Raw genomic sequence first — 12,269 nt, forward strand, 5'->3', positions numbered from 1 at the left:
TTTACTAAGTCTTCATAATTATATGTTAAATGAATAAACTCATGAAACAGCATGATGAAAATATCTTACTTTAGCTAAGTTCCACGATACACTGGTAATGTATGTCGGGACATGATCATAACACAACACATACAATGGTAGTGTGTGTCAGGACATGATCATAACATGATTATCAACATTGAAATTGTACATACGATCAAAACAAAACCCGCGCAATATACCCTGTGTGCAAAAATTACGTTCAACTTTTTTTTAGTAAGTACTGCAATCTCGAACGACTAGCGGGGGGCTGCGTCCCCCGCACTCCCCCTAAAAACTAACCTAACCCAACCTATCGTCACATTAAGCGTCAGTCATTGTTTATTAAAGTGTTCAACTTTTGTGTTAATGTGACGATAGGTTGGGTTAGGTTAGTTTTGAGGGGGGGTGCGGGGGGCGCAGCCCCCCGATAGTTGTTCGATATTGCAGTTATTATTCGATATTGCTCGTTAACGGTACACATTATCGAAAAATTGTAATATATTTTTCGAATTTCTTTCATCAATAACTTTTTAACAAACAATGAGCGACGACTAAAACCTTCTGAAGATTATTCAGGAGGATGACCTCTATAATAGATGTCAAGGTCAAGGTGATCAAAGGTGACTCCCTTAAAGTGAACATTTACCCTATTTTCTTCTAAGTATAAAACACTTCTGCATATTTACAATATTCTGTGGGTTGACATCCATTTAAATAGCATAACACATAAAAACTTATACCTGACGATATCGTCATGACGTTTCAATTTTTGTGAATGGTTTAATGAATATGTAAGTTTGTTTTTTAATTTTTTATTGCAATATATCAAATATTATTGTCAGTTATCTTCTTGTGTTATTAATTTTATATTAAATTACTTAGTTTATATAGATGGATTTCAGTGATTTATTTATTTATTTTTGAAAAATTTTCTGGTTTCATGAAACAATTTTTAGGAGCAATAAATGCATAACCTCATATATTACATTATTATGTAGAGCACAGTCGATGCTGCATAAAAAAACATTTAAGACAGATAGACTGAATAAGTGGCTGGAAATTTATCACATTATCGACCTTAAATTTATTCAAGAAAATTTGAGTGCACGTTTATTATTCAGAATTTCTTTTCTGTCGTTTCAATAAATTTTTTGAAGATGTGCTACTCGCGAATAGGCTGGAAATATTCCAATAAAATGGATATTCCGCCTACTTCGTTTTTGGCTAGAATTATTTTAAATAAAAAATTTTTTGACAAATGCAGATCAAACTTCATTGTCTTCAGAAGTGTATAACATTCTCTGGATTTCATGCCTATGGGCTTTTTGTGGGACATATAAAAAATAAAATATATAAAACTTAGTCGAAAAACAAAAAAAAATTCTAAAAAATGAAATTTGTAAAACGTGCAGAAATCATTCCTGACACGCTGAATAGAATGAGAGAAAATTTCATACGCAGAATGGCGTTGTGTTTAGAAAATAATGGTTAAATTGAACATTTACTATATATTTTTAAATTAAAAATATTATTATTTAACTTCGTTTTATAAATTGTATTATTTCTTCAATAGTTGTTCAATGATTATTAATTTTATTATTATGTTATTATTAATATTTGTATTATTAAACATGTTTATATTATAAAACATATCTTTTATCTGTATTATTGAACTATACTTGAATAAAAGCCGATTTCCTTGTTTCATTCACCGTCGGACTTGCAATTTGAGATCTGATTCTCGTATTCCTGTGAATCTCTTCCACCAGGGGTTTTATTCTCGAATTTATATAAAAAATTTTCGCATACGAAAGTAACGCTATGCGTTCATTAATTAGTATATACCTTTTAGTTGTCGCTATACCAATCAGTGAACGCGTAGCGTTCGTATGCGAAAATTTTTCGTAGGAATAATTTTTCATAGAAAATCTCATTTTGCAGTCCGATTGTGAATGAGGCAAGGGAAATCAGAAATTTACTCAGGTATAGCTCAATAATATAGTTCAATAATATAGATGAAAGGCATATTTAATAATACAGATATTAATAACAACATAGTAATAAATTTAATAAACATTGAACGACTGATACAAATAATAAACAAATCTAATAAACATTGAACAATAAAACAAAGTTAAATAATAATATTTTTTATATTAAAATATGTTTATAGTAAGTGTTCAATGTAACTACCATCTTCTTTTAAACATAATGCGATTCTGCGCATGAAATTTTCTCTCACTCTATTCAGCATGGCAGGAGTGATGTCTGCACATGCGTTATGTATTTTATTTTTTAGGTCTTTTTGATTGACTGGTAAAGTTTCGTATATTTTATTTTTTAAAAAGCCCCACACGAAAAATCCATGGGCGTAAGATCCGGAGAACGTGGTAGCCACTCATGAGGACCATGAAGTCCAATCCATCTTCCAGGAAATCTTCGATTTAACACTGTTCTCGCCAAAAGAGAAGTGTGGGCGGGATGTCCATCTTGTTGGAAAATCATTTCTAGCCTACTAGCTAATGGAACATCGTCCAATAGCTCATCGAGTCGGTGGAGAAGAAATTGTGAATAGTAACCTGCATCCACATATCCCTCAATAAATTCGGGGCCAATGACGTGATTTCTTATAATACCAAACCATACATTTACAGTCCATCTGCCTTGAATATTCTTTTCTTTTATGCAGTGTGGATTGTGCTCTGCATAGTGATGTTCATTATGACGGTTTATGCATCTATCACTTCCAAAAATTGCTTCATCACTAAACAGAATCTTTTTCAAAAATACATAATTTCCGGCATCATTGAAATCCACCCACAGAAACTGAATAATTTAATATAACATTGACGACGCAAGTTGATAAATTGTAACAATTGTATCTGATATATTACAAAATAATAAAGAAATAGAAAATTTAAACAAACTTACGTGATCAATAACCCATTCACAAAAATTTAAACGTCGTAGCATATCACCAGGTGTAAGTTTACGTGTTGTATGCCGTTTGAATGGATGCCAACCCAGCGAATGTTTTATTATGTTATGGACTGTAACGTGATGCATGTTTAAATCTGTGGCAATTGCTCTTGTGCTCGTATGAGGATTTGCCTCAAGAGCCTGTTGAACAGCATCATTTGCCTCTTGGTTCCTCTGGAACATGGATCGGTTTGCGTAATTTAATAAATTGCCCATTTGTTTCTAATCGCTGGTGAAGACGATGAAAAAAACCGTGGTCTAGGAAACCTTTGAGCGTAAAGTGCAGTCGCTTGCCTTTGATTGTTTTGATACTCGCCGTAAATAAGATTCATGTCAGTTAACTCTTTAAACGAAAACGGATTTCGTTCCGATTCCATTATGCTATCTTTTTAACGCGTTTTACTCTCTGTGACTCGCACCAACCTCTGTCAAACAGAAAACGATCTGGAAGGCTACGACGCGAGGAGTGCAAGATATGCAGAGAGAAAAACAATCGAAAAACCTCTGTCAAATAGAAAACGATCGGAAGGCTATGACGCGAGGAGTGCAAGGCGTGCAGAGAGAGAAACCATCGAAAAACAACATATAGAGTGTGCTAAAATTACAAAAAATGCAGTTAACGAACATGATTCTTATCTATATTGAGTAGAGAAAATCAAACACAGTGACTGTATTTTGTGCTAAAAAATTTTTGGATGATATCTAGACTATGATTTTTTTCACTACCTCTGTGAAAGATTTTCTTTTATAAAAAAAATAGATAATCATAAATCCAGCAGGTCTAGCCATGTTCTATAAAAGAAACAAAACTTATTTGCGTGAGTCTTCTTACAAACTAAAGTATCAATTTCTGCCGGGAAATAAATTTTTAAAAACAGAATTTGTAACTTGTTTTCAGAGATCACTCCTTTTATAATTAAGTAAGAGAAACTATTTTATGTGCAGGATTGCATTTAAAAAATCTTGGTTACAACAAATATTTATTATATAGACATTTTAAGAAAAAAATATTTGTTTTATAATTATAAATATTTATAATTATATAATTTTAAGTATTTATTGAATTTCATTTATTTTAAATTAAGTCATATATTACGTGTATTATTAAATACATATTTTATATCATATCATTAAATTTTATATTTAAATACATACATACAATCATACATTATTTGTATTATTAAATTTACACTATACCAGAATGTAAAATTCAATTTCTGTTATCTCATTACCCACCGGACTTGCGATTTACTTATCCCGTGATGTCGGTAAATCATCTCCTTGCCGCTAGGCAACCCGACTAACTGATGGGTATGTGCCGAAGCACCCTGTACACACACACACACACACACACACACACACACACACACACACACACACACACACACACACACACACACACACACACATATATTCCGATATTCTGAGAATATTCTGAGAATATTCTAAAAATATTTCTTACACAATTCATAGTTCTACAAAATATTAACCGTAATTTGTTTTTTTTTGCATTTTAGATGTAATTTACATAATCTGTGTACAATATCCTCAGAATATCCCTTGCATATTGCGTATATATACGAACTTTTGGGATACATTCCATAATATATGGACAATCTACGGTATGCATGCAAAATATGATATTCTGTGTGCAATATCCTGAGAATATCCTTAGAATATACGAATTGTTCGTATTCAGTATATATTGCTTACGATATCTTCGGTATATTCTCAAAATGTTACGTATATATAAGGTGTAGTAAAAAGAAATCCATTATTTTTCCAATAGATGGCTTTAGTAATGTGTATTTCGCGTTGTATAAGTGCGATCGGTTTACGCTAGATGGCGTTAGAAAAATAAGATTTCGTACTAAAAAAACTTCTTAGACAGTTTTGTGATTGTTTGACTCAGTATTGTTTGAGCGCGCGTCAAAGATGGACACCTGCAAAGAGAAAATACGCCATATTTTACAGTTTTTCTTTGATAAAGGCGAAAACGCAAGCCAGGCGACTGAAAATGTGAATAGTGTTTATGGTCCTGATACTGTAACAGCTAATCACGCGCAATTTTGGTTTCGTCGATTCCGTTCCGGTAATTTTGATGTCAAAGATGCACCACGCTCTGGAAAGCCAATTGTCGAAAATGTCGATAAAATAATGGAAATCGTCGAGTCCGACCGTCATGTAAGCACTGTTTTGATTGCCCAGGAGCTAAACATTGCACAAAAAACCGTTTGGAACCACTTGAATAAGGCTGGACTCAAAAAGAAGCTCGATGTATGGGTGCCACACGAGTTAACGCAAAAAAACCTCATGGACCGAATTTCCATCTGCGAATCGCTGCTAAATCGCAACAAAATCGACCCATTTCTGCAGCGGATGGTGACTGGTGATGAAAAATGGGTCACTTACGACAACGTCAAGCGAAAACGGTCGTGATTAAAACGCGGTGAGCCGGCGCAAACAGTGGCCAAGCCAGGAATGACGGTCAAGAAGGCTTTGCTGTGTGTTTGGTGGGATTGGCAGAGAATCATCCACTATGAGCTGCTCCCCTACGGCCAAACTCTTAATTCGGACCTGTACTGTCAACAATTGGACCGTCTGAAGGAATCAATCGCCCAGCTTTAGCCAATAGGAGAGAAATTGTGTTCCATCAGGACAACGCCAGGCCACACACATCGATAGTGACTCGCCAGAAGCTCCGGGAGCTTGGTTGGGAGGTTCTTATGCATCCATCTTATAGTCCGGACCTGGCACCAAGTGATTACTACCTGTTCCTGTCTATGGCGAATGATTTTAGTGAAAAATTCGCCTCAAGAGAAGCTTGTGAAAATCGACTGTCCCAATTTTTTGCCAATAGGGACAAGTGTTTCTATGAGAGAGGCATAATGGAATTACCTTCAAAATGGCAACAAGTTATCGAACAAAACAGTGCGTATTTGACCTAAATCGGATCATTCTAACTATGTTAAATAAAGCCTTCAATTTCATGCAAAAATAATGGATTTCTTTTTACTACACCTTATATGTAATATAAGAGATTCCATATGAATTCAGGAATAGAATATCATGTGCTATCTGGGTATAGAATTGTACTTAGAATTTATTAGTAACAGTATTTATTAGTGACAGTCTATAATACTAGAATTTGTTTTACTACATATTACTACATATTTCTACATATTACTACATATTACTACATATTTTTACATGCTTCTTATATCGTTTTTTGGTAGAAAAAAGTTTCTTTATATTTAATGTTTGTACTTGTGTAATTTTGGCTTGTTTTATTTATTGGACGATGTTAGATATAACTAGCTCGTGCTAGTAATTTTTATCTTATTACTATAGATGGCTCCACGCATAGCGGCAGCTAATTTGTGTGCGACATGTTTTTCTTTGTATATCTGTTTTTGTTCGTGCCTTGTTTCTTTCTCTCTATTGTAAGGAGTCTGTAGTTTTGTAACACAAGTCATTCATAAATATATTCTACATCTATAAAGTAATAAGTGTGTACTCATTCGAACCACGCTCTGCAAGTGTAAGAAGTCGAAAAATTGAACATTATTAAAATATTTTATATTAAAATATTTTATTCTTAAACGAGATATATTTTTTAAATAAAAACTTTTATTTCATCAAAAAAAAAACAATGTAATTTGATGGAACAACACTATTATTTTTGAAAGAATTTTTTAAAAGTTTTTTTTAAATTTAATAATTCAACTTGTTTAATTTCGATATTCTTGCATTTTTTATTTTCTTGTTTAGATTAATCATTATAACATTCTATTAAAAAAATTAATAATAATTACCCTTACGGAAATAAACTATTACAGGAACTATTAATGAAACTAGATTTGAGGCTTTCACGGCCATTGATACAATGTCTCTGATACTCACAAGGAAACGGTCGGGGGCGTCCCTCACCGAATTTGATGAGCATTGGATATGTTGTAGAGCATCAAAAAACATTAGACACGTATTTTTTTTTATGTGCTTATCTCGAGGTTTAGGGGTTGAAACCACCCCTTGAAAAAAACGGACTTTTTCATTTTTATTTAATATTTCCTAAAATATGAGGTATATGAAAAAATATTTCAGACAAAAGTTTTACAGTATCTTATGCCCTTTCCATCGGTCTATTCAAATTTTTTAAAATGCAATATTTCACCCCCTCCCTCCCTCTCCCCTTCGTCACCTTTGCAAATTTTTAAGTTTTTGTAAGGACAAAAATTAAAAAGCATTTCATGCCAAATCCATCGATATATAATAATAGTATGGTTCCTCGATTCAATTCTTGGCAAAACTACATGACTGATAACTTCGCGTTATAGGCACCGCGTTGTGCGAGTAGGTAAGTACTGTACGTTGCGTTGGATTACTTCTCTTCACTTGCGCTATGTTTTATAACTACTTGCGCATATTTTCTCATATTACAAGATAAAAACGAATTAATTCTAATCATATGATATGTAATATACGAAATAAAGACGTAAGCAGAGATAAACAACAGTAAGCATATATAACAACAGTAGCAAATGTGCGCGGCGTCGCAATTTGTACAGAAGTTTTCAATGTATATTAAATATGTTTACTGCAAAGTAAATTGATACAAGATCAAGGCAGGTTAAAATAAAATTGTAATGCATGAAATAAAAGAAACACATATTCTATTACTTTTGCAAGAGAGAGAAAGCGTGTAATGTGAATATACAATATATAATTACTAATTGCTAAAGATAACAGAGAACTCCGGATAAATTATGGAATAGTAATATAAGGAAACAAAGTAGAAAGGAATAATAAATTGTAGTAGAACAATATTTGACAATAATATTTATTTAACAATATATTTTAAAGCAACAGTACAGAATTTGCATATGAACGGATAATGTATTATATTTATTGCACATATTCGTTACAAAGATGATGATCATGGAAAAAATGTGTAATACAAAGCGATTTTTTACACCAAGAACAAGTAATTATGGCAGTTTCGCCACAAATATCGCAATTTACTTTCGAATCCCTTTGGAAACAAAATTCAACCGGTGTTTGAAACTCTGTTGGTCTAATCTCTACATATCCACTTTTAAACCATGCATATCGAAATAAACTTTGAAACCTAGGCGACGAGAATTGATGGTGCGTTAATGATTGTAATTTCAAAATATTATTTCTAGTATGAAGTTCAATTGCAAGATTTAACAATAAAACAGTATCAGAAAAATGTCTAATAAAATTTTTCCATAATCGGAAGCCGTATACATCTAATGGCTGTATTTGTCCTGTTGTACCGGCTGGAATTGTTAGAAAAACAATATCTGTTGCATAATCTGTTCTAGTTTCCGCTATTATGTTGGGACAATGCCCACTCCAAGAATCTAATAATAATACAGATTGTGGCCCAACATTCGGAAAAAATACTTCTTTCAACCAGGTTTTTACATGATTTGACGTTAATTTTCCTGATGTAGAAGCCGTAACAAAAATATTAGGCGCTTTGAACATAGTTTCCTGTACTCTAGGACCAAATGTTCCTGTTACTTCCTTTAAAACAATGAAAAGCGGAGACAATAATCTACCATCCGCTGAAATTGTCGGCTGTATAGTATAACTATGCGTAGTTGCTGATATGGACTGTACTACAGATTCTATCTTTTTTGTGCCTTTATGTGATAACGTACGACCGGAATGAAATTCTAACTGAAATCCGCTCTGATCAGAATTATAAATATTTTCTAATCCATATCTACCAATGTAATATTTTACGTTTTCAATAAATGTATTGCATTTATTTTCAAAATTTGATTTTGATAATAAGGATTTTTTCGTGACAAATTTGGTTATTTTCCGAGACACAATATTATATGCAATTTTGAATCTTTTTACCCACGTCATTGAAGCTTTGAATTTGTCCACATTTTCTTCTTCTTGCGCTCGAGATGCCCATCGAGCGATGTCAATGTCATGAATAATCATTCCTTTTTCAAGTGCTTCATTGAAGCGATTTAGTGTGTATTGAGATATCCTTTTTAATTTTTCTGTTCTACTACCGCCTTCATTTACTTGGTTGTCCCACCGTCGTAATTGTCGTATAGATGTTACCTTTCTAAATCTTCTTTTAACTCCTTCAAGCGATCTTGCTCCTGTTTTACCGCTCTTCCAATAATCTATTGCTTGTTTTTTATAGTCATGTGATATACTTGCTTCAACGGAAGCGCAAATAACTTCTTCTGGAAGATATTCTTGCCCTTCATTTTCTTGTAATAAATCAACATTTTCTGCTTCTGGAACTTCATATGTATTGTAAAAATCTAAAGTATCCTCCTGTTCTATTTCAAATTCATTATCATTTTCTACTTCTCTCAACATATATTCAATCTTCTCGTTCATTTCAATTTCCTTTAGAGTTATTGGACTTTGTGGAGGATTAAGAACATTGAAAGTTGCATAAAGCAACGTAATAACGTTCAAGGCATTAAATTGCATCATTCTGATAAAAAATATTAAAATAAAGTATGTCTTTTGAACTGTGATTATATAAAAAAAAAATATATACTTTATAATAAATGCAGTGGTCTTCTGTTAGTTCTAATGCCGCTTCTTTTGCTTCTCTTTGTTGATACCAAAAATATGTAGTGAATCTAAAATAAATCAATGTCGTGATAATGGAGAAACAGCTTTATAAAAGATATAGAGAGATAGATCACATAGGTGTTATGAAATTTTAAATAAACAAAAAAATAAAATTTATCAACTTATAACAATTTTAGTAGTACCTTTTAAATATTCGTCGAAACATCAATCACAACATTTTATTAGCAAATGATTCTTTAGATACAAAGTCAGAGAATTACGTAAAAAGTGATAGAAAATGATGAGTTACAATAATACAATACTTTAATTACACATGGCACACATGTATGTGTATCCAAAATTAATAACTATAATTATAATTGCACAATTATCACAACGCACAACTCTTTACTTTGTCAACTCACGAGTTAAAATGTCAGTCTTCCGGTACAACGGACATTTATATAGTGGCTATATGGTATGTATATACAATCTATTTTTACCAATGACGATCGCATGATTCTATTCCTGAACGTCGTTTGGCACGACGTTTGCGATCTTCAAAACAACAATATACAGGGTGACTCATTTTAATTAATGCACTCAAATATCTCAAAACCTGTAAGTTTTAGAAGGAAACGTTTTAGACAAAAGTTGTATGGTTTAAGGGGGACATAGATTCCAATGTGAGTCATGTGGTAGATGTCGTTTTCAAGAAATTTTAAAGGTAACGAATTTCTTAAATGAAACTCGGATATTTTTATCGACGACTGTACTTCAGATATATTCTTAAGTGATTAAGCATATATGTAAGAAAATATTTCATATACCATCTGTGCAGTGCAAAAACAAGGTCAACTAGTGCGTCATAGTTTTTCAGTAACAATATTAAGTCACTCATATTAATATATTTTGCAATCATTTTCCGCATAGAAACAGAATCATGTGATCGTGATTAGTAAAAATAGAATCATTCGATTGTATTACGTTCTATATAGCCGACGCCGCGCACAATTGCTACTGTTGTTACATAAGCATATTTATCTCTGCTTACGTCTTTATTTCGTATATTACATATCATATGATTAGAATTAATTCGTTTTTATCTTGTAATATGAGAAAATATGCGCAAGTAGTTATAAAACATAGCGCAAGTGAAGAGAAGTAATCCAACGCAACGTACAGTACTTACCTACTCGCACAACGCGGTGCCTATAACGCGAAGTTATCAGTCATGTAGTTTTGCCAAGAATTGAATCGAGGAACCATACTATTATTATATATCGATGGATTTGGCATGAAATGCTTTTTAATTTTTGTCCTTACAAAAACTTAAAAATTTGCAAAGGTGACGAAGGGGAGAGCGAGGGGAGGGGGTGAAATATTGCATTTTAAAAAATTTGAATAGACCGATGGAAAGGGCATAAGATACTGTAAAACTTTTGTCTGAAATATTTTTTCTTATACCTCATATTTTAGGAAATATTAAATAAAAATGAAAAAGTCCGTTTTTTTCAAGGGGTGGTTTCAATCCCAAAACCTCGAGATAAGCACATAAAAAAAAATACGTGTCTAATGTTTTTTGATGCTCTACAACATATCCAATGCTCATCAAATTCGGTGAGGGACGCCCCCGACCGTTTCCTTGTCAGTATCAGAGTTCTCAGCCCTGATGATGCAAACTGCAACGTTTGCGAAACGTCGGCATATCGCTGATTCAAGACACGGCTCCATTCCGGAAGCTATACCTAGATATTAATGAAACTATTTGATTATTTAGTCGTACTTTTTCGCACTATTGATAAGAACTATTGGGAGAATAGAGGTCACCTTGCTGAGTGATTTTTTGAAGGTTTTAGTCGGCACTCGTTAAAAAGTTTATTAAAAAGTTTATTAAAAAATTATTAACATAAGAAGTTGCATAAAATGAGTGTAATTTTTGGACACTGTATATTTTTCGTCTCGACAGCTCTAAATGGAGTACCGTACTCAGCGAGCTATTCCGCGAGAGACTGACCGATAGTCAAGCGACTTTCCCACGAATATACGCTCGCACAAAAAATTTGGTTGGTCGCTCCACCCGCGCTAGTCTCTTCGAGAGCTAGGCGTTCTCTAGTATCGATTCTTCTTTGCACGGACACGGACAAGTAGCATTATTATATGAGAAGGTAACCTTACAATAATCGCTGATGCGCTCCTCAGTTGAACCTTCGTCGCTCCTCCGCCGCTAGTCTTCCGCTAGCTTTCTCGTCCGCCGCCTCGCTCGTTCGCTCACTCGCTTGGGGTTTTAATCGCTATAGCGCCCTCGCACTTTCAACAGCCGCTCGTTACTCTATCACTTACGATAATTCACTTAAAATAATCATGCTCCAATAGCCGTATAATTCGGACGAAAAATGTTCTCTTTTTCTGGAGCTTCTCTTTAAATTATGGTCTCCTCTTCTTAACGTGCTTCGTCTGTTGTTTCGGCAGGTGTCGGCTTTATCCAGTCTCCTCTCGGATTTTGCGGATCATGACATCTTTCCGGGGTGGTTATGTCGTTTTCCGACGTCAGCCCGGATAAAAACATCAAATTTGTTTGAAGGCTAGGAAGATGTTAGCCGTACGCACGTACACACGCACACACACACACACACACACACACACACACACACACACACACACACACACACACACACACACACACA

At 33.6% G+C, this 12,269-nt stretch overlaps 2 protein-coding genes across 5 annotated transcripts in view; one reads left to right on the forward strand and one right to left on the reverse strand.

The window, feature by feature from the left end:
- Positions 1-12,269, forward strand: part of LOC116849315 (synaptotagmin-10-like) — a 526,459-nt gene that overhangs the window by 439,317 nt on the left and 74,873 nt on the right. The window lies entirely within an intron of this gene.
- Positions 7,878-10,761, reverse strand: LOC116849314. Its single transcript, XM_032826342.1, has 2 exons — positions 9,786-10,761; positions 7,878-9,650 (listed from the first exon to the last, which is right to left on the reverse strand). The coding sequence occupies exon 2, from the start codon at positions 9,496-9,498 to the stop codon at positions 7,906-7,908; it is 1,593 nt and encodes a 530-aa protein (XP_032682233.1). The 5' UTR covers positions 9,499-9,650; positions 9,786-10,761; the 3' UTR covers positions 7,878-7,905.

Source organism: Odontomachus brunneus, unplaced genomic scaffold (assembly GCF_010583005.1).
Source record: "Odontomachus brunneus isolate Ranch 3 - 2012 unplaced genomic scaffold, Obru_v1 Obru_scaffold_111, whole genome shotgun sequence".
Taxonomy (NCBI): Eukaryota; Metazoa; Arthropoda; class Insecta; order Hymenoptera; family Formicidae; genus Odontomachus; species Odontomachus brunneus.

What these genes read in the sequence shown, in the direction of transcription:
- LOC116849314 (XM_032826342.1), bottom strand. Translation starts at nt 9,498, where the DNA reads ATGATGCAATTTAATGCCTTGAACGTTATTACGTTGCTTTATGCAACT.